The sequence below is a fragment of the Anneissia japonica genome, unplaced genomic scaffold (genome assembly GCF_011630105.1).
Source record: "Anneissia japonica isolate Jap-2015-1 unplaced genomic scaffold, ASM1163010v1 scaffold287756_len632865_cov181, whole genome shotgun sequence".
Lineage (NCBI taxonomy): Eukaryota > Metazoa > Echinodermata > Crinoidea > Comatulida > Comatulidae > Anneissia > Anneissia japonica.
In genome coordinates this window covers 214,806-226,867 of record NW_022693589.1, presented here as the reverse complement: position 1 = coordinate 226,867, position 12,062 = coordinate 214,806, and the positions used below count along the sequence as shown (strand labels likewise).

At 34.0% G+C, this 12,062-nt stretch overlaps 2 protein-coding genes across 4 annotated transcripts in view; one reads left to right on the top strand and one right to left on the bottom strand.

The window, feature by feature from the left end:
• Positions 1-3,772: 3,772 nt before the first annotated feature.
• On the bottom strand, positions 3,773-9,342 carry LOC117100819 (DNA repair protein XRCC3-like). Of its 2 annotated transcripts, none has more exons than XM_033240643.1 (6): positions 9,182-9,342; positions 8,004-8,141; positions 7,345-7,557; positions 6,377-6,522; positions 5,368-5,580; positions 3,773-4,927 (listed from the first exon to the last, which is right to left on the bottom strand). In XM_033240643.1, exons 1-6 carry the CDS (start codon positions 9,228-9,230, stop codon positions 4,652-4,654), a joined length of 1,035 nt encoding a protein of 344 aa, XP_033096534.1. In that variant the 5' UTR covers positions 9,231-9,342; the 3' UTR covers positions 3,773-4,651. The 2 variants fall into 2 exon arrangements, with proteins under 2 accessions (XP_033096534.1, XP_033096535.1); XM_033240644.1 differs by having other exon boundaries at positions 8,004-8,138; positions 9,182-9,341.
• The window catches only part of LOC117100818 (translation initiation factor IF-2, mitochondrial-like), a 10,112-nt gene continuing 7,379 nt past the window's right edge, over positions 9,330-12,062 (top strand). Inside the window, exons 1-4 of one of the 2 annotated variants that reach the window (XM_033240641.1) lie at positions 9,330-9,467; positions 10,157-10,504; positions 11,097-11,156; positions 11,673-11,781. In XM_033240641.1, the coding sequence (XP_033096532.1) occupies positions 10,165-10,504; positions 11,097-11,156; positions 11,673-11,781 (509 nt within the window). In that variant the 5' untranslated portion in view covers positions 9,330-9,467; positions 10,157-10,164. Of the gene's footprint in view, positions 9,487-10,156; positions 10,505-11,096; positions 11,157-11,672; positions 11,782-12,062 lie in introns of both variants that reach the window. The other variant, XM_033240642.1, reaches the window with a different exon arrangement.

Genomic DNA, 12,062 nt, shown 5'->3' with positions numbered 1-12,062 from the left:
TACTGTTTGTAATATCATTCTATTGTATATGTTTACTATGGGTTCTAATTCCATGCCAATGCATTTTTGAGCTTTTTTTTATTTTTTTCAAATTTCTTTCTGTTCGTCATTGAGAAACTACCGTACGCACATATTATGCCAAAAACTAGTGTACAACACTTTGATAAAATAACTTAAGAATGGTTTTTATCCACTCTTAACTTCCTTAATTTTCTTACAAAGTACAATTTTTTATTTGTTTGCCCATATACACTATTTGTTTGTGAGTTCCAATTTAGTTTGTTATCTACAATAATTCCAAGATACTTGTATCCCTCTACTATTTCTATATTATCATTATTTATAGTTACAGTATCATAGATCTGTTTCCTCTTCGGAAACCAAAAAGCATTTCTTTCGTTTTGTTAATGTTGATGTTAAGATATTTTTTATTACACCAATTTACAAATTTATTTATTTCTTCTCTATAGCCATATACGTCATTAACTACATATCCACTGATCACCATGTCATCTGCGTATTTAATTATTTTCAGGTTTTGAGTCGAGCTAATACAGTCACCAGTGTATAGTGAAAAGAGGGCCGGCGATAAGACGCATCCCCTGGGGATAATCTGTTTATCTATCAGAGCATTATGTTAATTAATGTCTTATAAAGTATGCGTATTATAAATATAAATTCAGTGCCCATTAGTGATTCTCTTCTACGCTTATTACTCCAACTTTTATTTTAAATTATCTGTTACGGTTGATGGTAGCATAACATGCCTATATCATCAAATATATTTCATTTAATTAATGCTATTTAATCTGTTTATCTACCAGAGCATTATGTTATATAATGTCTTATAAAGTATGCGTATTATAAATATTTTAATGTTTATATTACTAACGTTTATTATACACCGAATGCAATTTCTTATTGTTTTAACCAACTAGGGTTTGAACAAAATATTGATAATTATGTATTCTTTGCTTAAATTTACAGAATTTTTTACTATATATTGTTGTGTAGCACAACAAAAAGTAGAATTTGAAATTACCAAAAACATTATAACGAATTGCTTAATTGCAGGTATACTCTGATATTATCATTGGCCCGTTAGCCCAACTAAAAACAAATGTTGGCTTTTAAACAAAGTAATTAAGCATCAGGTGTGTTGGATTATAACAGGAGGGGTAGAAATAGTGTCGAATGATACTGAGGTTTTCACAACCGCAGCCTATTAATTTTTGTTTGAGTAATGAAATGTTCGTGTACATAGTTCGGGTGCTCAAATTAAACATAGGCCTACATTGAAACTCGAATTGTCGTTGCTTTAGAAAAATTTTTGTTTATAGTCTACCCGGTTGTTCACAAACACTCCTTAAAAACAGCTTTAAAATGCTCAGATCGTCAGAGCGCAAGGTGGATTCGCCACCAGAACCCCCACGGGCTCCGACCCTGAACCCCGGTGGGGCCAGCACCCCCCCCCCCCGCGTTTCAAATCACGCATTTCAAACCTTTCAGGTTGGTAACTATGACACATTCGGACAATAGTTATATAATTTATGATATCTCTTTTGTAATGAAACCCATGAAATATCAGTTCAGGCATTCATTTATCTGTCTGTGGAAAATATAACAAGTGAATCATACAAAATAAAAAAAATACAAATAAATTAAAAGCATATAACCAACACTAAATCAAAATGGAATATTCACTGCCTGTTGTATTGCAGCTTTAGTGTTGCAGGGGTTCCGAAGGCTTTACAGTTTAACCAATCGCCGTATTTCTGATAGATTACTGATTAAAATGTAAAATATTTAAGATTTTATATTCAGTACATTCTCAAATGTCATGTAAATCTCATATAGGCCTATCCCCAAAACTACCATTATATTCATTTACCGAAGTGAAAAGTTTAACCGAATAATTTTGATATGTTTTATGTTTGTTGAATGGTCTTTAATGATATTGCAGTCTATTATGACCACAACATAAGGAAGTCCTCTCTTTTAACATCTAAACTTCTAAACTTTGCATAGCTCAATTTAGGTCTATATGGCCTAAATTAGCATAGATAGTACAGGGCAGAGAACAGTTAAATTCTTGAATCTCTGATATCCAAATCATAGGAAATTACGTTTAATGCATGCATCGACGCGAGATCTTTAACATAATAACTTCGATATGTATGTGTTTTATGTTGTTTGTTGAATGGAATTCTTTAATGATATTACAGTCTAATATGACCACTACATAAGGAAGTTCACTTTGTAAATGTTTAGCTTAATATAGTACAGAGAATTTCGATTGTTTATCAATATCATTATCATTTTGGATTCAAATTCCAAGATAGGCCTATTACGTTTTATGGACGCACCGACGAGGAAATTTTTAAACATAATAATTTTGTTATGTACATGTGTTATGTTATGTGTTGATTGGTCTTAGTTACAAGGATACCAGGATACTTTATTCATCCCACTACGGGGAAATTTCATGGCTGGATACAACAATGTGAAAAAGCATAAGACTATTTACTAACAGTGATAATAATAGTAATATTAGTAATAATAAACAATTAACAATTAAACATTAATACATTATGCTAATTTTCATCTTTGTAAGCGCATAAGACATTGCAAATTATTTCTGTGAGAGTCTTTTGAAGTGTGTAAAGCTCCATTTTATCCCATACATAGTCAAAATATTGGGATGATACAATGGAACATCCCCCTTGTCAAATATTGGGGGGGGGGGGATATATCCCCATCCCCCGGGATCTACGCCTATGGTATTAACTAGTTATTAATCAATACTGACCACCCACACTAAAACCCTCTACCTCTGATGTGTACTATTGAAGTCCCTAATACATGCAGGCGTGGATCCAGACCTTCGCACCATTCGCAATGGCGAAGGACAGGGATAAAGGGAGAGATAAAATGACAGTTAATAATATTACAGTTTAAAATTCATATTATGATAACAACTTGGTCATAGTATACGGAAGTACCTAAGTGCCAGTCGACTTGACGACTTGTCAAGATAATTTATGTTGTCAAGACGACATAATATACACATCATGTCAACATGTCGAGATCAACTATCTTGCCAAGACGACATACAATTTGTATTATGTCGACTTGTCAAGATAATCTATCTCGCCATGAAAACATAACATTTTTACTATGTCGACTTGGCAAGATAAATTATGTCGCCATGACAACATAACATTTTAACTATGTCGACTTGACAAGATAATCTATCTCGCCATGACAACATACAATTTTTATTGTCGACTTGTCAAGATAATCTATCTCGCCATGACAACATCATGACAACGTAACATTTTTACTATGTCGACTTGACAAGATAATCTATCTCGCCATGACAACATACAATTTTTATTATGTCGATTTGTCAAGATAACCTATCTCGCCATGACAACATAACATTTTTAGTATGTCGTCTTGGCAAGATAGTTGATCTCGACATGTCGACATGATATGTATATTATGTCGACTTGACAAGATAATTTATGATTAACTCACAATCGCACGCACGTGATCGCGTTTGTTTTAACATTGTCGTTTGTGTGACCTTAGCAACAATATCCAAGGGGCGGGGCATAGTGGAAGGTCCATTTTCTTACACCTTCTAACTTGAGTTAAATAATATCTTTACAAAATTCCAAGGATCGATGAATGGTGAATTATTAGTTTGTTAAAGATTTGTGAATCAGCATTTCAAACAAAATATTAAAGTAATGAAAAACCAAAAGAAAACTTGTGGTTATAAAAAGTACTTTATTTCATATACATACAAATATTGCACACATATTGTTTATCATTCTGATACGGCAAATGTAAATTGACAGTTCTGTATTTCCATTCATTAGTGCAGTTTACCTCAATAAAATAAATGTGCCTAAAATTCAATGAATGAATGATTGAATAAATGAATGTATAAATACCGATGGTTATCAATTCTCAGAAAGGCATTTATATAGCGTCAGTATGCTATGGTCTAAGAGTGATTACTTGGATTTGAGTGAGTCTCTGTTCAGTTTTGAGGGTATATGATATGCCTATATATAGAGAGTACAGGTTGCCATGTGTAACAACTGTCAAATTCAAGAAGTCAGCAGTTCTGATAGTGATTTAGAGGCATCATTTCATAAAAACAGCTTTAATAGCTTACTGATTGCATATAAGTCCTACCAGCTGAGGGCACTGCATTGGTTAGGCCTATTATTTGTTTCTATTAATTAAATGAATACTGTAAATGTTTATTAAAGTACAGTATTGTCTTTGGTAAATCTTTTGCTGCAAAGTTGTGGGATTCAAAACCCACAAGAGAAAAAAAACGGTCATTGAAAAAATGGCTAGATGATTTCAAAGGTTATACATAACACTATAACATAACAGTATCTAGGATTCTTGAAATGGGGGACTAATGGGGGCAGGGCATGAAGGTGGACTGGGGGAGGGCTTGATGATGGGAGCTTTATTTACTTGTGTGAAATCCTCCCTTGCGCACCCCTACATACACCACTGCATTGCATCAAGAGATGAAATAATGTGTTTGTCAAGCAGATTAATTATGATGTCAAACTGTGAGAATGTCTCTTGGATTAAAATAGCACAAATGATAAAATGAGTCTCATGCTAGGCCAATGACACCGCTTTGTTCTACGATAAAGTAACACTTATCCTTGGGCAAGTGTGGGGAGAAAACCACCTCCATAGAGCGTACAACACTTTCCGTGGGGTTCAGGCCTGGCCTACATTCCTCGGAGCCTTGAGAATCTACATTTAGTCGGTAGTTGGTACGGGAAATCATTAAACGGACCTTCACAAATGTTGCCCATGTTAAGCCAAGAGCAGGGACTACCGAAGGCTCAAATGGATTACTGGAACGTTTCATGTTTGCTGTTACCTAAGAAATGAAACAAAAAAGTAATTATACAGAAATAGTTATAACAACGATCACGTAACAATCCGAAGACTTGTTTCCAGTGGGGTATTTCGGTGGTGGATTGGGCAGTACACCGGCAGAAAATTCCCTACTCTTTTCTGAAGAGTGTACTGCATTCTTTAACATGCACATGGGCCATAATGCACACAGGACTCATCCAAAAGACGATGTTCTATCGTAACCTACATTTCAGCTCTCCAGCTGAAACACATTTTATAACCGGGACAGAGCTTAATACTCAACTACTTCTCATAAAATTAACATATTTTTAAAGATTATAATACAAATAGGATTTTAAAATATTGTACCAAAAACACAATTTGAATTTTAAAGACAAATGTAGGGTTATCGCCCGAGTCAGTTACATAATAACAAGATATTTTTATAGTCTTAGGTAATACCTGGTTGACACATACAACAGGAACGTCGTATTGAGAGCTCAGCCAGTTCAGTTTAGCCCCTACAGACTGGATATGCTTGGCTCGTTGGGCTATTTCATGCGAATCGTACTCACAGCGAAATATCGCAGCTAATGAGTCGATCACGACCAGTTTAACTAGGCCGCGAGTAAGGAGAATTGGAATTCGTTGTGTGATACAGTGCCACAGCTGATCCTGAAAAAAAGAATAAAGTTTATTGATTAGGGCTGACATATCTATCAAATAAAATTGTGTATATATATATATATGTGTGTATATATATATATGTATATATATCAGATATAGAGCTGAAAAAACTATGAGATGTGTACTGCCTGTCAGGTGACAGATTATGAAAACCCACTCTAGGAAAAACAAGCTCTTGTTTTAAGAAATAAAAAATTACATTATTGGATTTTAAAAAATGCACTTTTCACACATAACACTGGTATATTGGGCCTGTACAGATTATCAAACTTTATGTGACAAAAAACTGTGATATGCATTATTCAGACTAGCATCACATTGCGATTGGTTGTAGCAATTGTGACAGCCTATCGCACTCACATGTGTGAAAGCTCATTTACAGTAGTTGATAAATGATCAATGTCACAACTGTTGCCTGTTGTGATTGGGTGCTAAAATCTTTATTACTCCCAATTACCAAGGAATCCAGTCACAACGAAATTCCACAGGGACTGATAGGCTGAGGTCAGTCAACATAGGTCTAGCCATCGGAAGCCTCATACTGTATGACTTCCCATTCCAATATAAAGTTGTTTGTGTCTGATTTGGTCTGAATGCGCTTGGTTGGTTGCGATCAGGAGTAATCAGTTTTGGATTACCACTAACTACTTCGCAACTGATCGCAAGGAAGTGCAGTCTGATTAGGGTATTATGTAATATATCATGCCCATATATGGTTACATCACTAAATCTGTAACATAAAATTTAATCGTATAGCCAGAGCCTAAGGCAATAGAAACATTACCATTTCTGATATGTGTTCTACATAGATATGATCTCCTAGTTTCAGTTTTGATGCCATTTCACTGCCAATTTTTTCGTTGAACATCTGGATCATCTGATGAAGGCGTTTGCTTGGGAAAGCGTCCTCAGTGCATATATATACAGCTCCTAGAGACGGTCAGGCAAAATATATAATACATTAATTTGTATGCATGCCTACAATATACATTACTTATGTTTAATCTTCCTCAGTGCATATGTATACAGTTACAGAAATTACACAATTTAGCAATTTGTATGCTTATACACTAGAGCTATGTGTTAATCTTCACAGTTTATATTGTCTATTTGTATTTCTTATTCAAACTACAGTGACAGTGTATTTTGACAATTACAAATCCTCAAGTTTACACTGTTTATAAACCTTTTTTCCTACAGAAATCATTGATTATCCTATTTAGTTATTTTGTATTTAAAAATACTTTACAATTTTATTATTAATTTAAAATATTATTATAATAATGTTATTATTTTATACATTAATAACAATAATCATTAATATAACCATAGAGTATAGAATTGCAAGATGTCCGACTGCCTTGATTTTGTGTGAAAACTACAGTATGAAAGTACTACCATGAGATAGGGGGCGCCTATTAGAATTTGAATAGAGTTCCAAACTTGCATTTTGAAGGAAGCCCTCTAGTTCCTGGTAATACTTTTTGAAATAGGATTACATTCTAACGAAACCCTGACTCAGACCTCTTCCAGTTCTATACTCTGATACAGTAGTTATTACTATCATCTGCAGTCTGTTAAATATACTGTATACAAATTATAAAATTAATAATATCATCATTATCAACAAGTACAGTATGGTTTTTTTTATATATTAAGGCCTGTACATTTTCATGTCAAAGATTTTTGTAACTTTTTTTGATTTTTTTTTTTTTTTGTAAAAAAAAAACTTAAACAATGATTATGATTTACCTCCATCTAGGCCACCCAGAGCCTTGGGGCATTGAACTGTGAGGCAAAGTTGAATACAAATCTGTGTTTTCCCAGAGGCACTTTCACCTGCTATTTCAGTGATGCCCTGAGACAGGATACCACCATGAAGGAAAGCATCAAGACGGGGGCAGCCTAGGCTCAGCTTCTGAACAATCATCGATGTGTGGCATTTTCCATGCTTTATGTCCAGCACTCCAGAGAAAAATACATAAACAAATTATTATACTAGTTGTTTTCCATTTCATTGGCATCGAACAGAAATTAACTCACAATTAACAGGGAAGACAATGCTTTACAACCCTAGTTTTTTTTTTTTTTATGAATAAGGCTTGGAGTTGTTTTTAGTATTCAGAAAAATCCTACTGTCACAGGAACTGGACAAGAACCCTTAACCACTAAGCTATACAACTCTTATCCAATTAATAATAATAATATTAATGTAAGTCTTTAATATACAGTATACTGTACAGCATAATAAAATAAAGTTGCCTCTATCCACTTTACATGAACAAAAGGAAAAATACCCGTGAAATTTCGTAATGCTACCAGAGCAAAGAAAACGAAAAAATAAAATGTGTGTACATTTTGAATCAACAAATACATGAAAATCCATACGACTACAGTAATTAAAAACCAACCTGTTATTATTGGAGTTTGATATGCAGCCTCAGACACTGCCTGGACTAGTATGGACACTTCATGAGAATTCAGGTTGGTGGCTCTTTCTAAATCTGGTTTTGATAGGCACAGCACAGAAGCTAAGGTCTTTAATCCTGCTGTGAAAACCAATAATAGTACTGTTGTTATAGGCTCTGTCCTGACTATGAAAAACATGTGATTATGCCTAAATATGGTCATGATGACATCACATCATAACCATATAGGCACACACTAGGACTATATATGGGCATACAACACTTTTTTTTTGTCAAAAGAAAATGAGAGTCTGGACAGAGCTTAAATAATATATATAATTACATGAATTAAATAAATGTAAATCACAAAAAATTTACCAATTGCAACCAGTTTAGAGTTTTTATACATTGTATCAGACTGTATTAGATTCTTAGACTATTTATCTCTATACAGTAGATCATTTTTAATTAGCATTAACATGAATTTTCGGCACCTTCCCACAATTTCCGATAGAGATAGTATGGTGATATACTATATCCTATCTCTTTGAATATAATTCCCAGGCATTCAATTTGTTGTTGTGTAAATTACCGAACTATCAAATTAAAGTTAAAACAAGTTGATTGTACTTTGATTTTGACTATATTTTGGCAATGCTTATGATTGTTCCAGTGATTTGTTTTTACAAAAATCTGATTTGATTGGTTTGAACCAGCTTATTAAACTTAATTAAACTTCAGTTTTGCTATCTTTAAATGCACTACTCTCCCTAGACCAGCCAATGCGTAGGCCTAGGCCTGTATGGGCTATGCCATGGCATCATGAATAACCACTTTCTTAAATAATTTTTTTTTTGTAGGAAATTAGGGCAATAAATACAAACAAGAGATTTAACCACTGTACCTGTAAGTGTATTACCATTACAACCACACATATCTACAGCTAGACTACCTATCTATAAGAAAGTGTACTAGGAGACCAGTCTTAACTAGCCTAAGGCTAGGCCCCAGGATGCCTAGGCCCTAGGCCATATAGCCAGTCAATAGGCTAGCTAGCCTAGGGCCTATTTCACTCTCTCCCTGGACTATGCTAGCCTAGGATGCTTCCTTCTATTTACTAGCTAGCCTAGACTCGAGTGAGCCTCCTAAAATAGGAAACAAACGCAAGGTTTGAACATTACCTCTTTTAGCACTAGTTACAATTTTAGGTGGCAAATCTAAATTCTCCATCCATAAGTTTATTACTTTCCAATGTCGTGATAAAACTTCTCATATCTCTGTTTTAAAATGATTATTTTGTTTAAGTGGCGCGCCGGGGTCTTTTTCTGATGTTGGATATCTCGTTATACTTGCAACGACGATGAGAATAACTCCTTCTATTATTTTACGTTGTGTAGGAGCTAAACCTCATTTCCGTAGTTTGGTGCTTTATCACATCCATACACTGAACAGAGAATGTTCTTATATGTAGGTTAAAGACTACTTAGTAAGAGCGTGTGTTAAAATTGTATTTTTATCATTAATAATTATAGGATAGGGGCTTAGATTAGGCTACTGCACGGTCAGCTAAGCTTTATTAATTTCCAAGCAGATCTAGCCTAGCTGGCTGTCTGCTGAAGAGAACTAGGCAGCCCTCTCTGTGTCTGGTGTTCATGGATGGATGGAGCGGAAGGCCTAGCCTAGCTAGGCCCTAGTCTAGATCCCGAATAGGGAGAGTCCAAGTAAGCAGTGCAGTAGCGTATCTAGAAGTCTTGAGATGGAGGTGCTGATGGTGGGGTGGGGGGTGGGGTGGGGGGGGGGGAGAAGGTGAAGTGGGGGAGCTGGATGATCAGTTGAGGGGTGCTAACTGGCAAAATAAGGTGATTTAACGTAGGAGGGGAGGTGGCACGAGTAATTTTTGGAGGGGCGTGCATCCCCCTAGATAGGCTGTCCCCTTTAAAATGTAATGATTTTCATACGAAAATGCCTTTAATAAAACCAGATTTTTTCTTTTAAGTTTTCTTTTCTCTGACTTTTGGTTCATGTTCAATTTAATTTCCTGTAATTTTTGTTTGTATGTAATTTTGGGTATTATTAATTTAAATTAAGTTTTAAAAATTGGCTGCTAAAACAAATTGAAATTCTTCTTACTTTTTTGTTTTCTGTTTTATTACCAGGAAGCCTGATGAAAATGGCACATCCATCAACCAGACTGTCCTCTCAATTGCTTAGAAGTACACATACATTTTGTAAGAGCTCATCATTAGCAGCTAAATTAATACCAAAATCATGCAGACATGAAAATTGCAAAGACTTGACTCTAGGCCTACCATATCAAAATTGCCAAGTTAAATCAGCTACATATTTGCAAAGTAGGCATTTTAGAACAACAGTTTATGCATCCAACAAGAAAAAGAAGAAATTAGACCCTAGCAAATTTGGAGAAGGAAAAGGAAAGAAGATTGTTGAGGTGGAAAAAGCAATGACAGTTGCAAGCCTTGCTGAAGCAATGGGTGTCAGGCGAGGTTAGTGTATTAAAGTATTAAACAAAGTTTATATTTTACTGGTTTTTCCCTAGAATGGGCCTATGCGGTTATGGGTAGAGTGTGCCATCACTAATGATAACGTCCTGTGTAAATAAGTATAGTAGGCTAATCATTCCAGCAACTAAATGTTGATGAAAGATACACAATAACAGCAGTAACAATGCTATCAAGTATTATTAATTTTGTTGCCTGTGTCAGTATCTTCAGTACAGTATCACTAATAGTTAGGTCATATTCAAATACTATAGGCATTTTAATATTGTTATAATGAAAGGTAACTTTAGTACACGCCATTGTGTCGGGATTCAATATTTCGACATTAATTATGTCATCATCAGGAATCATCAGGTAACTTTACTCATTATTAATATAATGATTGTCAATATCATTTATTATAAGGTTCGTAAGTATTGTATCAATTGAATATTGTTGTAAATTATGTCGCCTTTGTTCGTACTTTATAAGATAGCAAATATAATAAAAAGTACATAAATAATATATTTAAAAGTATGAAAGATATAAAAATATGTAATAATTAATATGTATAAAATAGTTTACTTAAATATTTCAGATCATGTTTACGATGCAATGGAGCTGAGGTCAGATATGAAGCGATTTAAACCAGATACAAGTAAGATACAATATATCATCTGTTTTTATTACACCTGCCAACTCTCACCCATAGTGCGTGTGTCTCACGCATGAGCATCCACACTCCATGTTCCATACCTACATTGTATCATCTCGCACCTACATTGCATTATCTCACGCACCATAAAAATGTTTGCAAAAGATAAAATGTATAGGCCGATTATATTTTAAAATTCCTAAAAGTGGATTTGTCATTAATATGTGAATACGGAGGATATAAATTTCTTTTAACGAAGCTATACAGACCGCGACAACTGTAATCCTTAGCAATTCCACTACAATTAAAAAATAAATAACATAGACGGTGCTCTATTTAATATTATTAGATTGAGGGCGCTATATGCAAATTTTATTTTGCATCAGACACCAACAAAGATGGCAGGTATAATATATGTATTTCTAATGAAGAGGTTACTCCATACCTAGATTATTTAATTTATTAATGGAATAATATAGTAATAGATATGCATTGATTTTTTTTGTTACTTTATTGCAGTTTTGAATTTTGATGTGATAAGAGATATTATCAAGAAATCTGACATGTTATATACATTTAAACATGAAGAAAAAATAATTGAAAAGAAAAGCCTTGATGCTGTACGGAGGTGAGTTTAAGTATTACATTAGAAAGCTGTAATTGTTTAGTTATGTTAATTCATTTTAAATTAGAAAGTCTCTTTATAATTTAATACTCCTCCAATTATTTGACGTTTAAAAATTTTTTTTAGAAAAAAAGGTGTAAATGCTAAAAACTGAAGATTAAGCACAAGCTTGAACATTCCAAATTCTCAAAATCTAATATCAGATTTTGTTTTAAATATATGTTTTTTACCTTATTGTAGTACCAATATGTTATGTTCATATCTGTTTTCGAGTGTTTGATATA

What these genes read in the sequence shown, in the direction of transcription:
- LOC117100819 (XM_033240643.1), bottom strand. Translation starts at nt 9,230, where the DNA reads ATGGAGAATTTAGATTTGCCACCTAAAATTGTAACTAGTGCTAAAAGA. An exon ending in TGTAACTAGTGCTAAAAGAG is followed by an intron (nt 8,142 to 9,181) that starts GTAATGTTCAAA and finishes TGGTTTTCACAG; the next exon opens with CAGGATTAAAGACCTTAGCT. An exon ending in TCTGGGTGGCCTAGATGGAG is followed by an intron (nt 6,523 to 7,344) that starts GTAAATCATAAT and finishes GACCGTCTCTAG; the next exon opens with GAGCTGTATATATATGCACT.